The 16,800-nt window shown below is 44.5% G+C and overlaps 1 protein-coding gene across 1 annotated transcript in view; it reads right to left on the reverse strand.

Annotated features, from left to right (window-relative positions):
• The window catches only part of AXDND1 (axonemal dynein light chain domain containing 1), a 532,992-nt gene that overhangs the window by 28,841 nt on the left and 487,351 nt on the right, over nt 1-16,800 (reverse strand). The window contains exon 25 of the mRNA XM_078643748.1: nt 3,070-3,215. Coding sequence (XP_078499874.1) covers nt 3,070-3,215 — 146 coding nt within the window. The remainder of the gene's footprint in view (nt 1-3,069; nt 3,216-16,800) is intronic.

Raw genomic sequence — 16,800 nt, forward strand, 5'->3', positions numbered from 1 at the left:
AAGTAACAGTCAATAGCCTTTACCAGGTCGGAGCGGGTCTTAGGATTCCGAAAGTACCACAGGTTTATGGGAGCAACTCTACCCTCGCTACCCACTCCAGCCTCAACACTGAACCACAGGGGGGAATGATCAGAAATGCCCCATGGAAGGTGACGGATCTCCCTGATGGAGGACGATTGCGCTGCAGGCATGAGGAAATAATCTAGTCTGGAAAGGCTACCATGGGCCCCGGAGTGGATTGTATATTGTAACTGTGTGGGATGCATGAGTCTCCAACCATCCGTTAGCCCAAAGGTTTCGATCAGCTCACTGAGCCACATTTGTGATCCAGGTAAGTCCCGAGGGGGGTAACGATCAGAAGTGCCAGAAACCACAGAGTTAAAATCCCCGCCAAGAATCAGGAAACCTTCAGGTAGCCCCAGTAGAAGCGGCCCGAGGTCAGCAAAGGTGGTGGCCTGTAGGCCCGGAGGGACATAGACGGTGACTACGGAAAGCGTCTTACCCTCCCATCTCCCAGAGAGCACAGCATAGCGACCCCTGTCATCGAGCATTATCTCGTCAATTTCGAGGGGGAGAGAGGACCTGAGCAGAATGCCCACCCCTCTAGAGCCAGAGGTGAATCCGGCATGTGCGACTAGTCGATATCCACGTCTATTCAACGCCTGGCAAGCATTGCCGATTAAATGCGTTTCTTGCAGTAGAACAATATCAGGGGAGTGGCGTCGAAGGAACTGCAGCACAACCCCTCGTTTTATTCTGTCCCCCAAACCATTGACATTCCAGGACAGCAGTCTCAACTCACTACCCCCCATCCCGGGAAAGGACCAGAGCCCCGCCCTCATGAAGCCCCGCAGGAGAAGGAGCTAAGCAAACAATACGATGCCATGTGAAGGAAACAAAGAAACAAACACTCCCCAACCCCACCCCCCAACGAGAACCCGTTACAACACCCCCCACCCTGCACCCCTGCATTCGAACTGGAAACCACCCAAACTTGCAGTGTGCCTGTCGCCCAGTCATGAAACTAATCTACATGAAGAACCCCGGAGGAGGAAAAGTCCCTTACACCCCCGCCACCCTTGGACCCATCAAAAAACAATAGTAAAAAGAACAAATAGCAAAACTCAGCTGACAAACGATTAGTAAGAGCAGACGTCGGGAACCATAATGTCACTCTTGATCTGGCGTGCCCCTCTCGGCGCCACCGGGGTGCTCAGATCCCTTTTCGGCAAGGAATCAAGCCAGTCACTGACACTGTCCGGACGGTCAAAGAAGAAGGTTTGTTCCTCATATTCGATCCGCAGCCGGGCCGGAAACAACATAGCATACTTGAGGCCCAGGTCTCGCAGCCGCTTCTTCACCCCCTGAAACCCCAGTCTCTGTCTCTGGACCTGAGGAGTGAAGTCCGGATAAAAGTTCACGGTGGTATTATCGAACTTCAAGGGGCCATGCTCCCGAGAGGCTTGGAGAATAGCGTCTCTATCTCGAAAATGAAAAAGCCTAGCAACAATTGGTCTCGGGGGGGCACCCGGCTTTACCTTCCCGCCCGGGAAACGGTATGCACATTCGACCGCAAAGAATTTGCTGAGTCCGGCAGGAGCTAGATGGTTCAGGACCAGGTCCTCCACAAGGAGGTCGACAGCAGAGTTCTCAGGATTTTCCGGCACACCAATGAGGCGCACGTTATTGGGCCTGGACCTGTTTTCGTGCTCCTCAAGCCGACGGGCCATCAAGTCGTGTGATGATCTCAGGTTGCCGATCTCAGTCTGTGCGTCCGTAACATCAGTGATCAGGCTGGAGGTCTTCAGATCCAACGCCTTCACCCTCTCATTAGTTTTGGCCATGTCCGCTCTAATCAGCGTGACATCCACGGCCACAGTGTAGATTTTAGATGCAAGAGCCTCGTATTGCTGTCCCATAGAGGCCTGCATACCCGTGATGGCACTCATGACTTCACGAAGAGAGACATCCGTAGGCGCGGTCGAGTCTGCCCTGGGGTCGTCAAGAATACGGCCGGTACCACCGGGGGTTCCCATCGGTTGGGTGTATCGGTCCATGACGTTGGTCTGGGGATTGCCCCCGCGGACCGGCGTCTTTGTCTTGCGCTCCTCGATTTCTGATTTGGTGGCCATATTGGAAGCTGTGCCCCGAAGGGGCCCTCTAGACCTGGTAAAAATGACCGATCTTGGTGGGGCCAAGGAAGACAAGAAATAGGCCAAAAATGGTGAAATGTCAATAGAGCAGGAGGCCAAAACCCTCAGGAGGGGCAGAGCTCGACAGCAGGGCGAAGCCGCGCCGGTTCCAGAATGAGTCTGGGAGAGTGTCGGCCACTTGGAGCTCGGAGTAGAAAGCGAAACCGAAAGTGAGGATGAGGCCGACTGGGGGGATCCCTCCGGCTGTTGTTGTTCAACTACTCCCCGGCCCGTGAAGCAGCAGAGTCCTCCGGCCTCGTCCAGGGCAGGCAAAAAAAGTTGAAGTCGATGTAAAAACAGCTCCCGGCGTCCAAATTCAATTTTGAAAAGGATGTTGAGGTCAGCAAGAGGTCGTCTTCAAAAGCCCATATTCAGAATAAGGATATGTTAAGGATATTCACAGAAGGGCGGCGCGGGTCTCGGGAGCCCTCTGCTCATGCGACCATCTTGGATGCCCGCGTAGCTCCTCCCCCCCTGAAATGCATTTTTAATAGAAAATGCAACTGAACCATAACTAGAGTAGCTAAATATTAGGCTTCCGTATATGCAGGCTGTCACCAAGCAGGTCCTAGCAACTTTTGATCAAATTCTTCTGTTTATGTGAAGTGACACCAAGACTGATTTGGATGTAGTTGCTTCCCTTCTGTGAAGACACACAAACATGCTCAAAAGAATTGGACTGAAATGATACAGGTAGGAATTCTTTGTAACGTAGAAGCATTGGCTCAGGTGCTTCCATCCATCATCTCTAGGCTTTTCTTTTTGAGAGTGAAACTTTACTCTGTTACCATATCACAGACCAAGCGTGCTATAGACATGTTAGGCTTGATGTCCCTTACTGACTCAAAATCACCAATCATGATAGTGAACCGCTCACCTTCGGATGCCATTTTGGGAATCATGGTTTTGCTCTCCGCCGGAGTCTCTCTCTCCAAATCCTGGATTCTTTCTAGAGCTTTCCTCAATTGATCATCCAGACTTTCTGCAGTTTCCTCCGCTTTCTGAGCGCGCAGCTCTGTTTGCCTGTGAATAAGAAGACAAAGTAAGCATAGAGGTACTTTAATAGAAGTAAAAGTATTTGACACTTCCATAGTAAATGCTAATCCTGGGCTTTACACATGTTGCTGTTTGAAAAGAGACAAGTGGTTTGGAAAAGAGCAGGAACGCAGAGAATGTGAGGAGCTGTGGAAAGCCCTGGCACTGCAGTGCACTATTCAATTCCCTTTCATGCGGAGGGCAACACATTCATATCTTACGCCTATCCTTTACAGTGGGGGGGACGTCAATGTTTTGTGCTCCCACTAAAGGGAGGACTTCCCTCTGGCGCTCGCGCCCTAGTGAAATCTGTCTGGGATTTCCTTTTTAAGGGAAGAGCTTACCTTGCAGGTCAAAGTGTTTTTTTCTTCTTTAAGTTTTAGTGATATGCTGTGGGCAATGTGCACTCAATGACCTCAAAGTGTTTTTTTCTTTTTTAAGTTTTAGTGATGTGCTGTGGGCAATGTGCACTCACCTCACTTAAACCGAAACTGAAAGCAGCATGAGTCAAAAGGCTTCAATTTGATCAGTGCTTGGGGCATATCTTATAACCAGAGAGGTACTATTTGAAGAGGATAATTTACCCTTTCTTTTTTATCAACATGTATTTATTGTGAGTTTAAAGTATACATACATACAATTCTTAGTCCCAGCAATCACAAGTTAGGATGAAGGTGCAGGTGTCGGCAACAGAAGATTCCATCCTCCATTAACAGTTGTAGTCTGCAGACAGAGCTGCCAGGTCCCTGCAAGTCACTATAGCTTTCCAATAAACTCAGTGTATATTTACAATTGAATGGTGAAGCGTGGCGTTAAGCAAAAATTGCTAACGTCAAGCTCAGACATTCTGAAAAAGCAGGGATGCGTTGGATTTACAAAGATACGGTACACCCCCTAGCGTTTTCCCTAGAACTGGCGCTAAATTAAGTTGCCTAGCGCCAACGTGGGCACCCTTACTCCATAGTGCATGGGTGCCTGCATTCGGGGAATGATTGTTTATGTGCAGAAAAAGAGTCCCTTCCTGCACATAAACAATCACAAATGGCGATTTGTAACTCCTATGTGTGCTGCATTGTGCAGCACACATAGAAACAGCAAAACGCCACAAATTATTGTTTATGTGCAGAAAAAGTGTCCCTTCCTGCACATAAACAATCACAAATTGGGACCACTAACTCCTATGTGTACTGCATTGTGCAGCACACATACAAGTTGCAAATCGTCATATTTTAATGATTGTTTATGTGCAGGAAGGGACACCTTCCTGCACATAAACAATCACTCATGGAGGTTTGCTGTTTCTAAGTGTGCTGCACAATGGGGCACACATAAAAACAGCAAAAACAAGGAGAAATTAAACAAAAAACCCAGGGGCATATTATCAAGGACGGGTGATACATTATCGCCGCTTTCATCGGCAGGAAACTGCCGATGAAGAGGCGATAATGGGCTTGATAATATGCTCTATGAATTCCTATTGAAGCCCATGTTAGATGTCTTCACATCTAACATGGGCTTCGAACATTCCTATCGAAGCCCATGTTAGATGTCTTCACATCTAACATGGGCTTCAATAGGAATTCATAGAGCATATTATCAAGCCCATTATCGCCTCTTTATCGGCAGTTTCCTGCCGATAAAAGCGGCGATAATGTATCACCCGTCCTTGATAATATGCCCCCCAATCTTTTGTGACATTGAGGTGCCCATGTGAACAAACTGGTGTCGGTTGAAAAGGTAGGAGGAGAACCAGTGAAGGACTTTGCTGGTAAATCCCATTTGGGACTTTAGCATACGTTTGAGGGTGGGATGGTTGACTGCCGAAGCAAGCTGAGAGGTCAGCAATATCTGGAGGCAGGTGTCCATCTTCACCTGAGGTCATGAGGGCATCCTCTACTCAGTGTAAGATTCTGGTATCCGTGCCACAGCTTGATCTGAAGCCAGTCGTGCAGGAAAGGGTTGGCACTGATGTGATCTTGGAATTAAACATAGACAGGAATTAAACATAGACTGCTTTTTCAATGATCTTGCCAATAAATGGTAGGTGAGTGACGGGCGGTAGTTTATCATATTATTTGCTTATTTAGAAGAGGGAGGATGAGGTCTGTCTCACAAGCTCCTGAGAAGAATCGACAATGATAAGTAAGGATAAAAGACCATCCCCAGATGAAGGGCAATGGTAAGACATCATTGTCATAAGCAAGTTTGATGTCATGGATGTGCTGTCAGATATTGTGAATTTTAACACTGCAGAAAAGGAATAGGTGGGTCCAGCAGGGCAGGGCCGGACTGGCTACCGGGTGCTTTGGAATGCTGCTGAGCTGGGGGCTGATTTCATTGATGGGGACCTGCGTTTATTTCAAAGCACACACGGGTCTCCATCATCGAAATCAGCCCCCAGCTCAGCAGCATTCCAAAACACCCGGGAGCCAGTACGGCCCTGCAGCAGGGGGGTGATGCAGTGGACCATTGTATTTTATTTATATTGCACAGTTACTTAAAACCATTTAAAATATATCTTAAAAAGAAAGGCAATCCTAAAAAAGACATTTCTATATGAGACTTTCAAAAACAATATATAAAAAAACAATATGTGTATCAATATTTGTATCTGTACATTCGTAAATAAAACCAGCAAGCGTATACCAGTGTGTCCACATTAGTGAGTTGCTTGCGTAATTTAAAATGTTATGGTTATTAAAATGATGTCTTATCCATCTGGTTAGTGGGGCGAGTTGGCTTATTGGTCTGAAGTGACTTTCATCATGCCTGACCCTTCATTTTCCATAAGCCTGTTTCGAAGCTTGGCCATGTATTTCCCAAACCTGGCCAGGTCTGATGGAAGAGTGCAGGAGAAAAGTACCGAAACAGCTTCTTTTACTGTTCGAACCCCGTGTCGTAGCCAGATTTGTTTTAAAAAGATCCGTCGAGGCAAGAGCATCACAGGGCAGCAGGAAATCATGTGTAACAGAGATTCGTATTTGTAGTTGCAGAGTCTGCATCTTATTTTGTGTTCCAGGGACCTCCACCCGGGGTTTAGCTCTTTAATTTGGAGGGGCACTAGTCTGGCCCATATGATGTTTTTGAGTGCTTTCCTTCCTAGTGCTTGGCTGAGGTAGGGCTGTTTTTTGTGCCCTATATATGATGTTGCCAACCCGGGTGGTCCTCTTCCTGTTACGAATTCGGCAAGGTCATTTGTATTTGACAAATAAAGACATTCAGGTAGATTCATCAAGCATTTTTGCGATCGCAAACGGTGCGAATCGCAAAATTCGTCCGTTTGCGCCCGCAAAAATGGCAATTGAGATTCATCAATGGTTCATGAACTCGCAATTTGAAAAATCGCTAATAATTGCGATTTCTCAAATTGCGATCGCATTTAAGGAATATCAATTTGAGATTCCTTAAATGCTATTCATGAACCTTTTAAAAATTGCGAAATCGCTATTTTTGGCCGCTATTTACTGCGAAGTCTGACTTTGTGGTAAATAGCGAAAACTTAGGAAAATGCACTTTAGTGCATTTTTCTAAGTTGTATGTTACACACACACATGTCCTTTAGACATGTGTGTGCGCAACATCAGTCTACATTTACATTTCAGGGGTGCTACAGGGTGTCCTTTGGACACCCCTGGCACCCTTGAAATCGCATCCTTATTTGTGATTAGCAAATTGCTAATCGCAAATAAGGAATGACTCCCCATGCATTCCTATGGGCCTTTATTTGCGATTAGCAATTTGCTAATCGCAAATAAGGAAGCTGTAGGAATCGCAAATAAAATTGCGATTTCTACATGAATCCCGTTTTGCGAGTCTTTAATAGCGATTCCTTAATAATCCCTATTGAGGACTCGCAAAACGGGACAATCATGAATCTGGGGGATTGTTTGTTTATTGCATTTTTAATCGCCAGGTAGTTTGTTGGTGCATCTTTCCAGTTTTCAATAGCCAGCCCCAACGTTTCCACTGCTTTTTCCATGTAGATATGCCACGAGTTAGTGGATTCTCCATAAATTGGCTTAAGCATACTTTTTAAGCTTCCAGCTAGGGCTGTTAAAACTTGGTAGAAGTATTTAGCATGTGTTCCCAAGCATTCCTTACTTTGTTGCTTTAGGCCAAACTCCAAACGAATTAGACTGTGACGAGTGTGATGATGCAGTGCTTAATTGACTTGAACAGTGATCTGCTTCTGTTGATGGCTTCATTAATGTTGAGTCAGGACTGATGTGAAGATCTGTCAGCATTTTGAGGGAAGGCACTTCAGTATATAGTGATCCTTGGGAGTTGTGTTTTTCTTCCATTTTCTACCATGTCTACGAATAGATTGTTTATTGTCAGCAAGGTCTTTAGAGTACCAGGGTGCTCAAGGCTTTCGCTTGTACATGTTAGTTGTAATTGAGATATGGATGTTCACATAGTTTTCAACATTTTTGTTGAGTTTGTTTAGAAGGGTGTTGGCACCGGGTGTGGAGCTGACAGGGTGAAAGATGAGTTGGAGCATTAGGTTGCCTCTGGAGAAGTCTCTAAAGGTTTGGTCTTCTCTTTGGTGTTGACCTTGGTTTGTTGGTAGGTTGGCATAATGGTCAGTCCAGTCCAGTGGTATTGGTGGTATGCATTAAATTGTTGGTGATGTTGAGAAGACAAGGTTGAGGATGTGGCCTTGGGTGTGTGTTGGTTGTTTGACTTGCTGTACATTGAGTGTATATATGAGGTTGAAGAGGGTGTCTTTCTTTGGGGGGGGGCTTGTGTTGTTTGGGAGATTGGAGTCAAGAGGGTGGTGTGGGCATGTTTGATGGACGAGGTTCTGAGAACATTTGGAATTTAATCAATAAAATCCTTGCCCTGCCCGGGAGGCTTGTAGTTGAGATGGAAGAGTGGATTATAGCAGGTCAGTAGCTTCATGAATTTGAGCGTTACTTGCTTGCCTAGGTTGCAGGACCAAGAGGATTTATGGATTATAGCAAAGCCTCCTCCCTTTTTTTATGTGTGGTTCGGAAGACGGATGCAGTAGCCTGAGAGAAGAAGGATGTCTAGGGTGTGCGCATATGTTGGATGTGAGCCATATTTCTGTAACGAAAAGGGCGTCAAGCTTAAGATAGGTGATGAGGTTTGTGATGTCTGGTGCCTGGAGTACTGCTGTGCGAGTGTTGATGGGCATGAATTGTAATGTGTGCTCTGCAATTTTAGGGTAGGTGGTAGTTATTAGGATGTGTACAAAGTTGGGTCTATGTGTTCTGTGAATGTTATGTGTCAGGGTCGTCTACATCTGGGTGCGATTGTGGGGTTTGGTAGTATTTGATGCTGGGTGAAGCACATGATTCTATATTACCTTGTACGCTTCACTGGACTATTAGTTCTGACCCAAGGCCTTATCTGGACTTGACAGTCCCAAGCAGGTAATACCCTTGTCTCTTACTGAGCTTTGCTGGGGACACCTGGGCGAGAGGATGCCCTGAAGAGTTGACGGAAGTAGGGAGAAAGCAAGAAGTGATGTCACTTCCTGTGCAGATGCATGATTGGAAATTGATAGATGTTACCCAGTGCAAGTGAAACATGGGAACTGAAGTTCTATAACCAGTCTTATTTTGAAGAAACATTTCTCATGAAATGAGTGATATCACTTCCTGCGCAGATGGATGATGGGAAATGCAGTGGTGTCACTTCCTCTGCAGATAGATGACTGGAAATAAAGTCCTCCTGCTTGACTTCTTTTAAATATAGTTTGGGTGGGAAATCAGTGATGTCACTTCCTGTGCAGATGGATGATGGGTAATCCAGGGATGTTGCTTTCTGTGCCGATCGACGATGTAAAATCCAGCGATATTGCTTCCAGTGCAAATGATGGTATCTGTGCATCTACACTGACTGACTGAAATCAAGACCTAATGAAATATACCACTAACAACTCTAGCCTATGGAGTATGGACTTGGATCAATTAATTGTCCTATACTTTTGTTGGTTGTGTTTCCATATGCTTCTGCCTTAGTCTGATTGAGTAATTGTCTGGAGACTCACAGGGGTAACATGCCAAGAGGTATTTCAACCTAGGTGTGATTGCCATTTTAATAATCTGTAACCTTGCCCACAGCAACAGTTCAAAGTGTTTCCACCAAATTCTTGTTTGATTTAATCCACAAGGGGTAAAAGATTGACTCCCACCATTCGTGTAAGGCCCTTAATAATATGAACACCAAGAGAATGGCCCTCTTCAGACACCTACTTCATATCATTACCATGTAGGTTGGCATTAAGGGCGGGTGTAGGCATAGGAAGGGATACTTACTCCAATTATTCTTGTTACCATAAAAGTGCTAGAAATTAATCTATAACAGACATGACTCTGAGGTTGGCTAACAAACATGATATCATCTGCACGTAATTACGTCTTAACGTCCCGCACTCCAATATGAATATCCTGGATGCTAAGGGAGTGCCAAAAATCCACCAATACAGGTTCCAAGGCAAGTAAAAAGAGAAGTGGCGAGAGGGTGCATCCCTGCTGGGTGTCATGACCTAACTCAACTGTTCTGTAACAGTAAACCTCTACACTTAATATCTGCTGTAGGGGATTCATACAGAAGATGTACTAAGAAAATCCTTACCCAACCCCATATTGAATAAGGACATGGAGAGGTATTACCATTCAACTTGATCAAACGCTTTCTCTGCATTCAGAAAGACAGCCAAGGCCTCCTCGGCATGTGCTTCATCTGCCTTGGTACATGTCCAAAATCTGCAAATAATTATTGGGTGACCGGTCTGACACAAAACCAACTTGTGACTTATGTACTAGTTGGGGTTTCATTCTGTGTAAGTGAGACGCTAGTGTTTTGGCCAGAATCTTTTTCTTTTTAAAAAATGGTGACATTTAAAGAATGGGTGTCGACCCAACCTCATACTACAACCCCAAAGGGAGGGAAGATTGGGGGATTTACTCCCAAACTGCCCTACAGGTTAGACAGAAAGAACATGAGACATGAGGAGCTGTATTACAAAAAGTCCCCTGGGGTTGGAATAGGTGTTTGTGCCTGCTCCTTGTATCCCTCCAAAGCACTTGGGCTTTGCACCTAGGACCTATTACTGATGTGGGCGCAGAAACAAAAAGCTGGAAGAAGGTGCATTGATTGAGCAGCACATAGTATGGTGCACAGCCAGTGTGTACCTTGGGGGTACCCCAAGCATTGCCCTGTTCAAAGAGAGGCTAGCCTGCCATCAGTGAAAGATGGAGCTGCGCTTTGAGTCTGTAACCCCATCTTTCACTAGTGCGCTCCCTTCAGCACAAGCGCAAACTTTCAGAGTTTCGTCATCACGGAGGACAGCATTGGTGTTTTGAGGGGTAATCTGGCACACTGTCCCTGTCTGCGCAGGCCACACCTAATTAAGCAGACAGACAGAGAGAATGCATCGTAGAAGTTATTCAGGCTGTGAATTTATGAACTTATTTTTTAAATGTTGGGGCGGGTGATTCGCCCTGGTATTAGGCCATACCCACCCCTCACCCCTTAAGTATATACAGTTTGATTCCCCCCAGGGGACTTGAACCTGACTAATGCAGCCATCCCACTGGCAAGTTAGAGGAAACTGGAATTCCTTTTAGGTGTAGATTAGCCATAAGGACTGGCAGAGAGGGGGTAAACCATCCCAGTATGCCTCCTACAGGTGCCTAGGGGTAGAACCGATGTCAAGACAGTCTCTCACCATGCATATTTTTTTACCAATCCCAGGTGTCTAGTGGGCTTTCTCCACCTGGGGCAGGAAGAAAGGAGGTAAACCCTTCAATCTTTCCTCTAAGGGTGCAGAAAGATCATTTAGTGCACAGGGCCAGCAGTTCTAGTCCAGTCCCACAATGGGCAAGGTCTGCACCTATTTCTGTTTGTCACGCATTGGCCCAAACTGCCCACCTAGGGAGGCTGAAAACCCATTAGACTACCAGGGGAAAAAAATGAGAAAAGGAACAGTGGGGGTATGGACCATATTTCAATCTTGCTATACACCTGGGCACAAGATGGCGTATCTGTCTTTCGAATGAGGCAGAATCAGTGTGTATTCTCTCTCTGCCAGCCCTTATATCAAAACTGTACCTAGGAAACCTAGGTAATCCCAGTTTCTTCTCACTTGGCATGGAGAATGGAGAAGGCTATTATTTTGAGGAGCCGGGCTCTGCACCTATAAAATCACATTACTTGGACGCTAAGCTTGTCCCCAACACCCCGGATGGAGTGTCTCTACAAGGGTGACTGCTATAGCAGCCACAGATTCCCCATTCCTTCACCCATTATAAATTATAAAATATTAGGTCCTGAAGAAGATGGAGAACAATTATTTAGTCCATTGAAATGTATGTCGGCCAGAGAGTGTGACTCCGCAGTTACGAGCACAGCAACCGAGGGTTGATGACATCACCCCGTTTTTTTGATCTGTGTATGCAGTGTTTTTCTGGGATGTGGAGTGATAGCGTGTAGTGTGCTAGGGATATGGTTGTAGATGAGAGAGGTGTGAGTGTGTGGGGGACTGCTTATTTGTTTTATTACACAATTTCAGTTGTTGCTATATAAATGTTGAGATTAGATGTAACATATACATAATACTAGTTTTCTAAATAATGATGACATTAATAGCACTGTACATGTAGTGTTGTAAAAAAAAAGATATGACTATATGTAAAGTGTGATATATCAGAAAAAAAAAACTAAATGAAATATGAAATAATAGTAAAAAATACATTTTGTTTCATGAAGAACATTATTAATGCCCCGTATTTGAGCTTATGAGAGCCAATAACATAGAAATATAAGTCAAGAGGGAGTGTTGTGCTTGTACTTTTGGTTGTTCTTTCCACCTTTCTCCCTGACCTTTAAAGTATATTTTATCAGGGGCTCGCCTTGCCAGCTTAATAAAAAATGCATACCTCCACATTATATGGGAATGCCCGGCAATTCAGTCTTACTGGGAAGCAGTAGTTAATTGCATGAATGTCATATGAGACACGACACTCGATCCCACTCCTATGTGGTGCCTCATTAATATATGTGACTACTCAGACATTACTCAAATGGGACGAACCTGGATGTTATGTTATGTTAAATGTTATTTCTATAACGCATAATCACTAGCAGGTCTCTTAGTGTTTAGAGGACCCTGGGCCTCACAGTGGCAAAACGCAATATAGCCCGCCGCTGGGGAGCAGACACGGTGTGCAGACAGAATATTGAGTTGGAAATGTCGACCTACACAAATATCGAGTTAGAAATATTGTGACACAGAAATATCGACAGCAAGAATATCGTGGTCAAGAATATAAAATTTAAGGTAAGAAATATTGTTTTAAAAAATATAAAAGTCATTAATATTGTTTGCAAAAATATGTTTATTTGAAATATCGATTTTTTAATTAGTATTATGTATTTTAGTTTATATTTTAAATGCATGTGATGTATGTTTTTTGTATAAGTATTGCTTATGTTTCTTAATATATGTGTTACATTTTTAGTAGTTATCAATTTTAGTTTAATTAAATTTTGCGTTTTTTAGTTCCGTAGTGGGTTGTGGTTTTATTGGTGAATAGGGTGGGAAGTAATTTAATCATAATAAATTAATGATTATTTTTTATTTATTACTATTTATTTAATTGAGACTTCATAGTGTTAATTGTAGGAAGTAATTTATTTGGAATTAATTATGAATTGGTTGTTAATTAATATGAAATAATTAATTGGAAAATTGGTATGGTAATTGTTTAATTTGTTTAGGGGTCTGTAGGGGTAAAGGATGGCAAATAATGTTTGATTAATTACTAATTCGTTATTAATTTATATTAATTACATTATTGAAAATTAATTATCGAAATTGTGTAATTAATTTTAGGCGCAGGTTGTGGGGTTCATAGGGGTAAATGGTGAGAAGTAATTTATTTGTTAATTAGTTAATTATTATTATTATTAGAATATTAAATATGGAAATTGCTTAATTAATTTTAGGTGTGGGATGTGGGGTTTATAGGGGTAAAGGGTGGGAAGTAATTTATGTTTAATCAATGATTAAATAGTTGCTCATTATTATTAATTAATTAATTGATATTTAATATGGGTATTTGTTTATATTTTTTGTGTGTGGCCTTTACTTTTTTAGGGGTAAAGGGAAGGGAGTGAATTAATTTTACTTACTTTATAATTAGTTGTTAAATACTATTCGTTTTTTAATTGAAAGTAAGTTTTAATTTTGGAATTCATTTTTTTGCAGTTTAATTTTAGCTGTGCATTGTGGGAAGTTAATTAGTTTTTATAAGTTTGAATGTATTTTGTAATTAATTATATTTCTTTAATTTGGTAATTAATTAAGTTAATCTTGGAAGTACATTTAAAAAAATTTGATGTGGTTTGTGAATTGTTTGGTGTTATAGAGTAGGAAATAAAAAAAAAGTACATTTATATAATAATTAATGTTTAAGTTTCTAAATATTTAGTAATAAAAATATTTTTTTTGTTGGAAAATTATTTTTTATTTTATTTAATATAATATTTGTAGGTGTTTGGCGAGGAGGGGAACAAAGATGGCGGATTGAAGACGCCACTGTGGTGCAGCAGAGTCTGAAGCTCCCTCAATTCCTCACACAGAGACTGCCGATTATCGACTATGCTAACTTGAGTTTCCCTGTGTTAATGTAGAATGGCAAGGAACATTTGCGGTACCAGTGGATTAGAAGACAAGAGATTTCCAGTGTGCTGCTTCTCACCGGACCGGCCGATGTTACAGCTTCTGCTGCTGCGGGGCTGGACAGGGCGTGACGCTCGGCATCCGGAGACATCGTGCTGGACTCGGCGGCTGCTCCTCTCTTGGCTCGGCTGCTCGGGTCTTGGACCTTACGTATCACACCCTGCCATCGCGGCCGGCACGCCGCTGCAAAAACTAAACCTCGAGCTTACTTCTGTTGGCAAGAATATGGCCCCAAAGAACCTCCCGAGGGGATCTCGTGCGGCGAAGGGGGCACCAGCAGTGGAGGACAGTTCCTGTCAGGGGTCTGTCATGACGGCGGCTCATACAGAGAACGCGAATGCGACTGTGCCAGCTACGCTGAATGGGGCTGTGATACATTTACCGACTTCGGAGGAGAATATGGGGAAGCACGATAAGGTGATCCCGCCGACGGGTAAGCAGCAAATCATTCACCCCTCTCTATTCCCTGCTGTTGATAAAACACCAGCTGGTAAGACTAAACCTGTTTTGGTTTCTGTAACAGCTACCTGCTCCAAGGACAATAATGTTGCTACAACATCGAAAGTCCAGTCAAAAGCTGATACCTCTGGAGTCGAGTTGTTCAATGGGGGAGCTAATCGGCAAAAAGACACGGTGATAAGTGACTCTAGCGGTGGTTACGAAGGGGAGCTACAGAGTGGCGCGTCTGTGAGCACTGTACCCGCTGTACCTGCAGCTGTGGAGCAGGAGAGGGGTGGCACGGAGTTTGAGCATGAGCCGAGTAGCATTGAGAAGGACGATGGACTGTGTAACAAAAACCCCCAGGTACTGGTTAATATCAATTCGGAGCAGAGCAGTGTCACCCAGTGAATACAGGAGGAAAGCATGGATGCTGTTAACGGTATTATTGAGCATGCTATTGGGAGTGGTGAGAGAACTGAAGGGCTCTCCAATGATGAGTATGAGAAAGTAGTTGAAGAGGAAATAACTGGGTCCCCCACAGATATGGCAAAGCAGCTATCCAGGAAGAAAGGAAGGGTGAAGGCCAAAGGCAAAGTAAAGAATAAAAAAATATTAACCCTTCTACCCTTTCAACGGTCATTTAGTTCTCAAATACAAGAGGGAAACCCATCATGGATGAGAGCCCACTACGTAAGTGGATCCGGGCAAAAGGGAGGGTCAAAACTATGGCACTTTAACTATCAGGCACCAGCCCTACTGAGTCAGCTCTTCCTCTCGGAGAGGTAAGTGGCAAAGCGCCCTTCTCAGACATCCCTCTTGCGGTCAGAGACTTGGATACAATCCGAGCTGAAAGGGGACACTCACAAGCGGGAGCAAATTTGGTAACATATGAGGGAGAGGAGGTGAATAGCATTGACTTTACTCCAGCTACCATCGTAACTACATCCACCAATGCTCTAAGGGCTGAAGCAATCGGAAATTGTCCAATGGGAGAGCATACTTCTTAAAGCTCACCTTCTGATGCTTTACTCAATATCAACAAGACGGCAGGCTTTGCTCAAACTGAGAGCTCTTCTTTGGCTTTAATACTCCATACTCTGATGGAGCAGCGACAGGAAGCTCAGCAACATTTTTTGCAACTAAAGGAAGATAATAATAAAATGCAAAATTGCTTACTAGAGGTGACTAGTAAGATGGGCTGCATCACGCAAGAAGTTGAGGAACTGCAACAGAGGGTTGTGCTGGTGGAAGAACTATCTGCAGGTACAGAGTCACGATCTACCCGCCATGATGTTGAGATCAGAGAATTGCAAAACAAACTTGAAGATCTGGAAAATAGACAGCGGAGGCAGAACCTCAGACTTTTTGGGATCCCCGAGGGATCAGAGGGTGTAAACCCTGACTGCGCACAGGATTGGATGGTGACACCCGCTGATAGACGCGCAATGCAAAAGAAGACAGAGGCAGATATACTTGGATAAGTTCAATGATTTACTCTCGTTATTGTACAAACACCGAGTCAAGTATTACTAGGAGTTAAGCCACTCTGTTCCTATGGTGTCTTCAAGACCGTCCTCCGCATGAGTGTCTTCCTGACACTCTCCAACGGAGGGCACTGTGCTACGCAGTGGCCGACAATGCCACTCGACTATCTAACAGCTAGCCAGCTGTTTAAAAACCGTCCCCCGCAGTGATGCTGGTCCCAGCACCGTCCAACGTGGGGTACAGTAATTCCAGGTTAAGTAAGCACCAAGATTCAAATAGTCTGATTGCCAATGTTTGTTTAGCGTGGGATATCTAGGAGCAACTGCTCTACTTCTTGTCCCACCCGAGGAGTGATAGCGTCTCAACTTCCCTCGGTACTTGAGTCAAAGCACTCACACTCCGCTCAGGGTTCAGACGTCAGAGTGTAACTGACAAGGGTTTGTTTGGGACCTAGTCCGTGAGGTTCGTGAAATGCAGCAATGTCTCAAACGAATTCCAGGGTCTAAGAATGACAAGGCTGCAAGGCTATGGGCTGACAAGGCTAAGCAACGGGTTGATTCTGAAAACGCTAGTACACAAAACAGGGAATGCTTCCCTTACCTTGCCGGCGTCTTCCCTCGTTTAGCGGTAATATCCGATGCTGTTGCCCGGCGCCGCTCCTGTCTTTATGCGTCACCGCATATCGCGCATGCGTGATGCACAGGTGGTTTGCGCATGCGCGGCGCACTGGATCACGGGAGTTGTAGTCCTCTCGTCGGCCGCTATGGTGGTTCTCCGTGTTTGGCCCGGCACATCGCGGTACCGATCGTGACAGCACATCCCCCTTCACATCGGCCCCCGGGAAGGGCCGGGTTTCGTGGGATGCTTCTTGTGGAACGCCGCCAGCATCCGTGGGGCCGAAATGCCTGCCCTGGGCTCCCATGACTGTTCCTC

The sequence above is a fragment of the Lissotriton helveticus genome, chromosome 1_1 (genome assembly GCF_964261635.1).
Source record: "Lissotriton helveticus chromosome 1_1, aLisHel1.1, whole genome shotgun sequence".
NCBI lineage: Eukaryota > Metazoa > Chordata > Amphibia > Caudata > Salamandridae > Lissotriton > Lissotriton helveticus.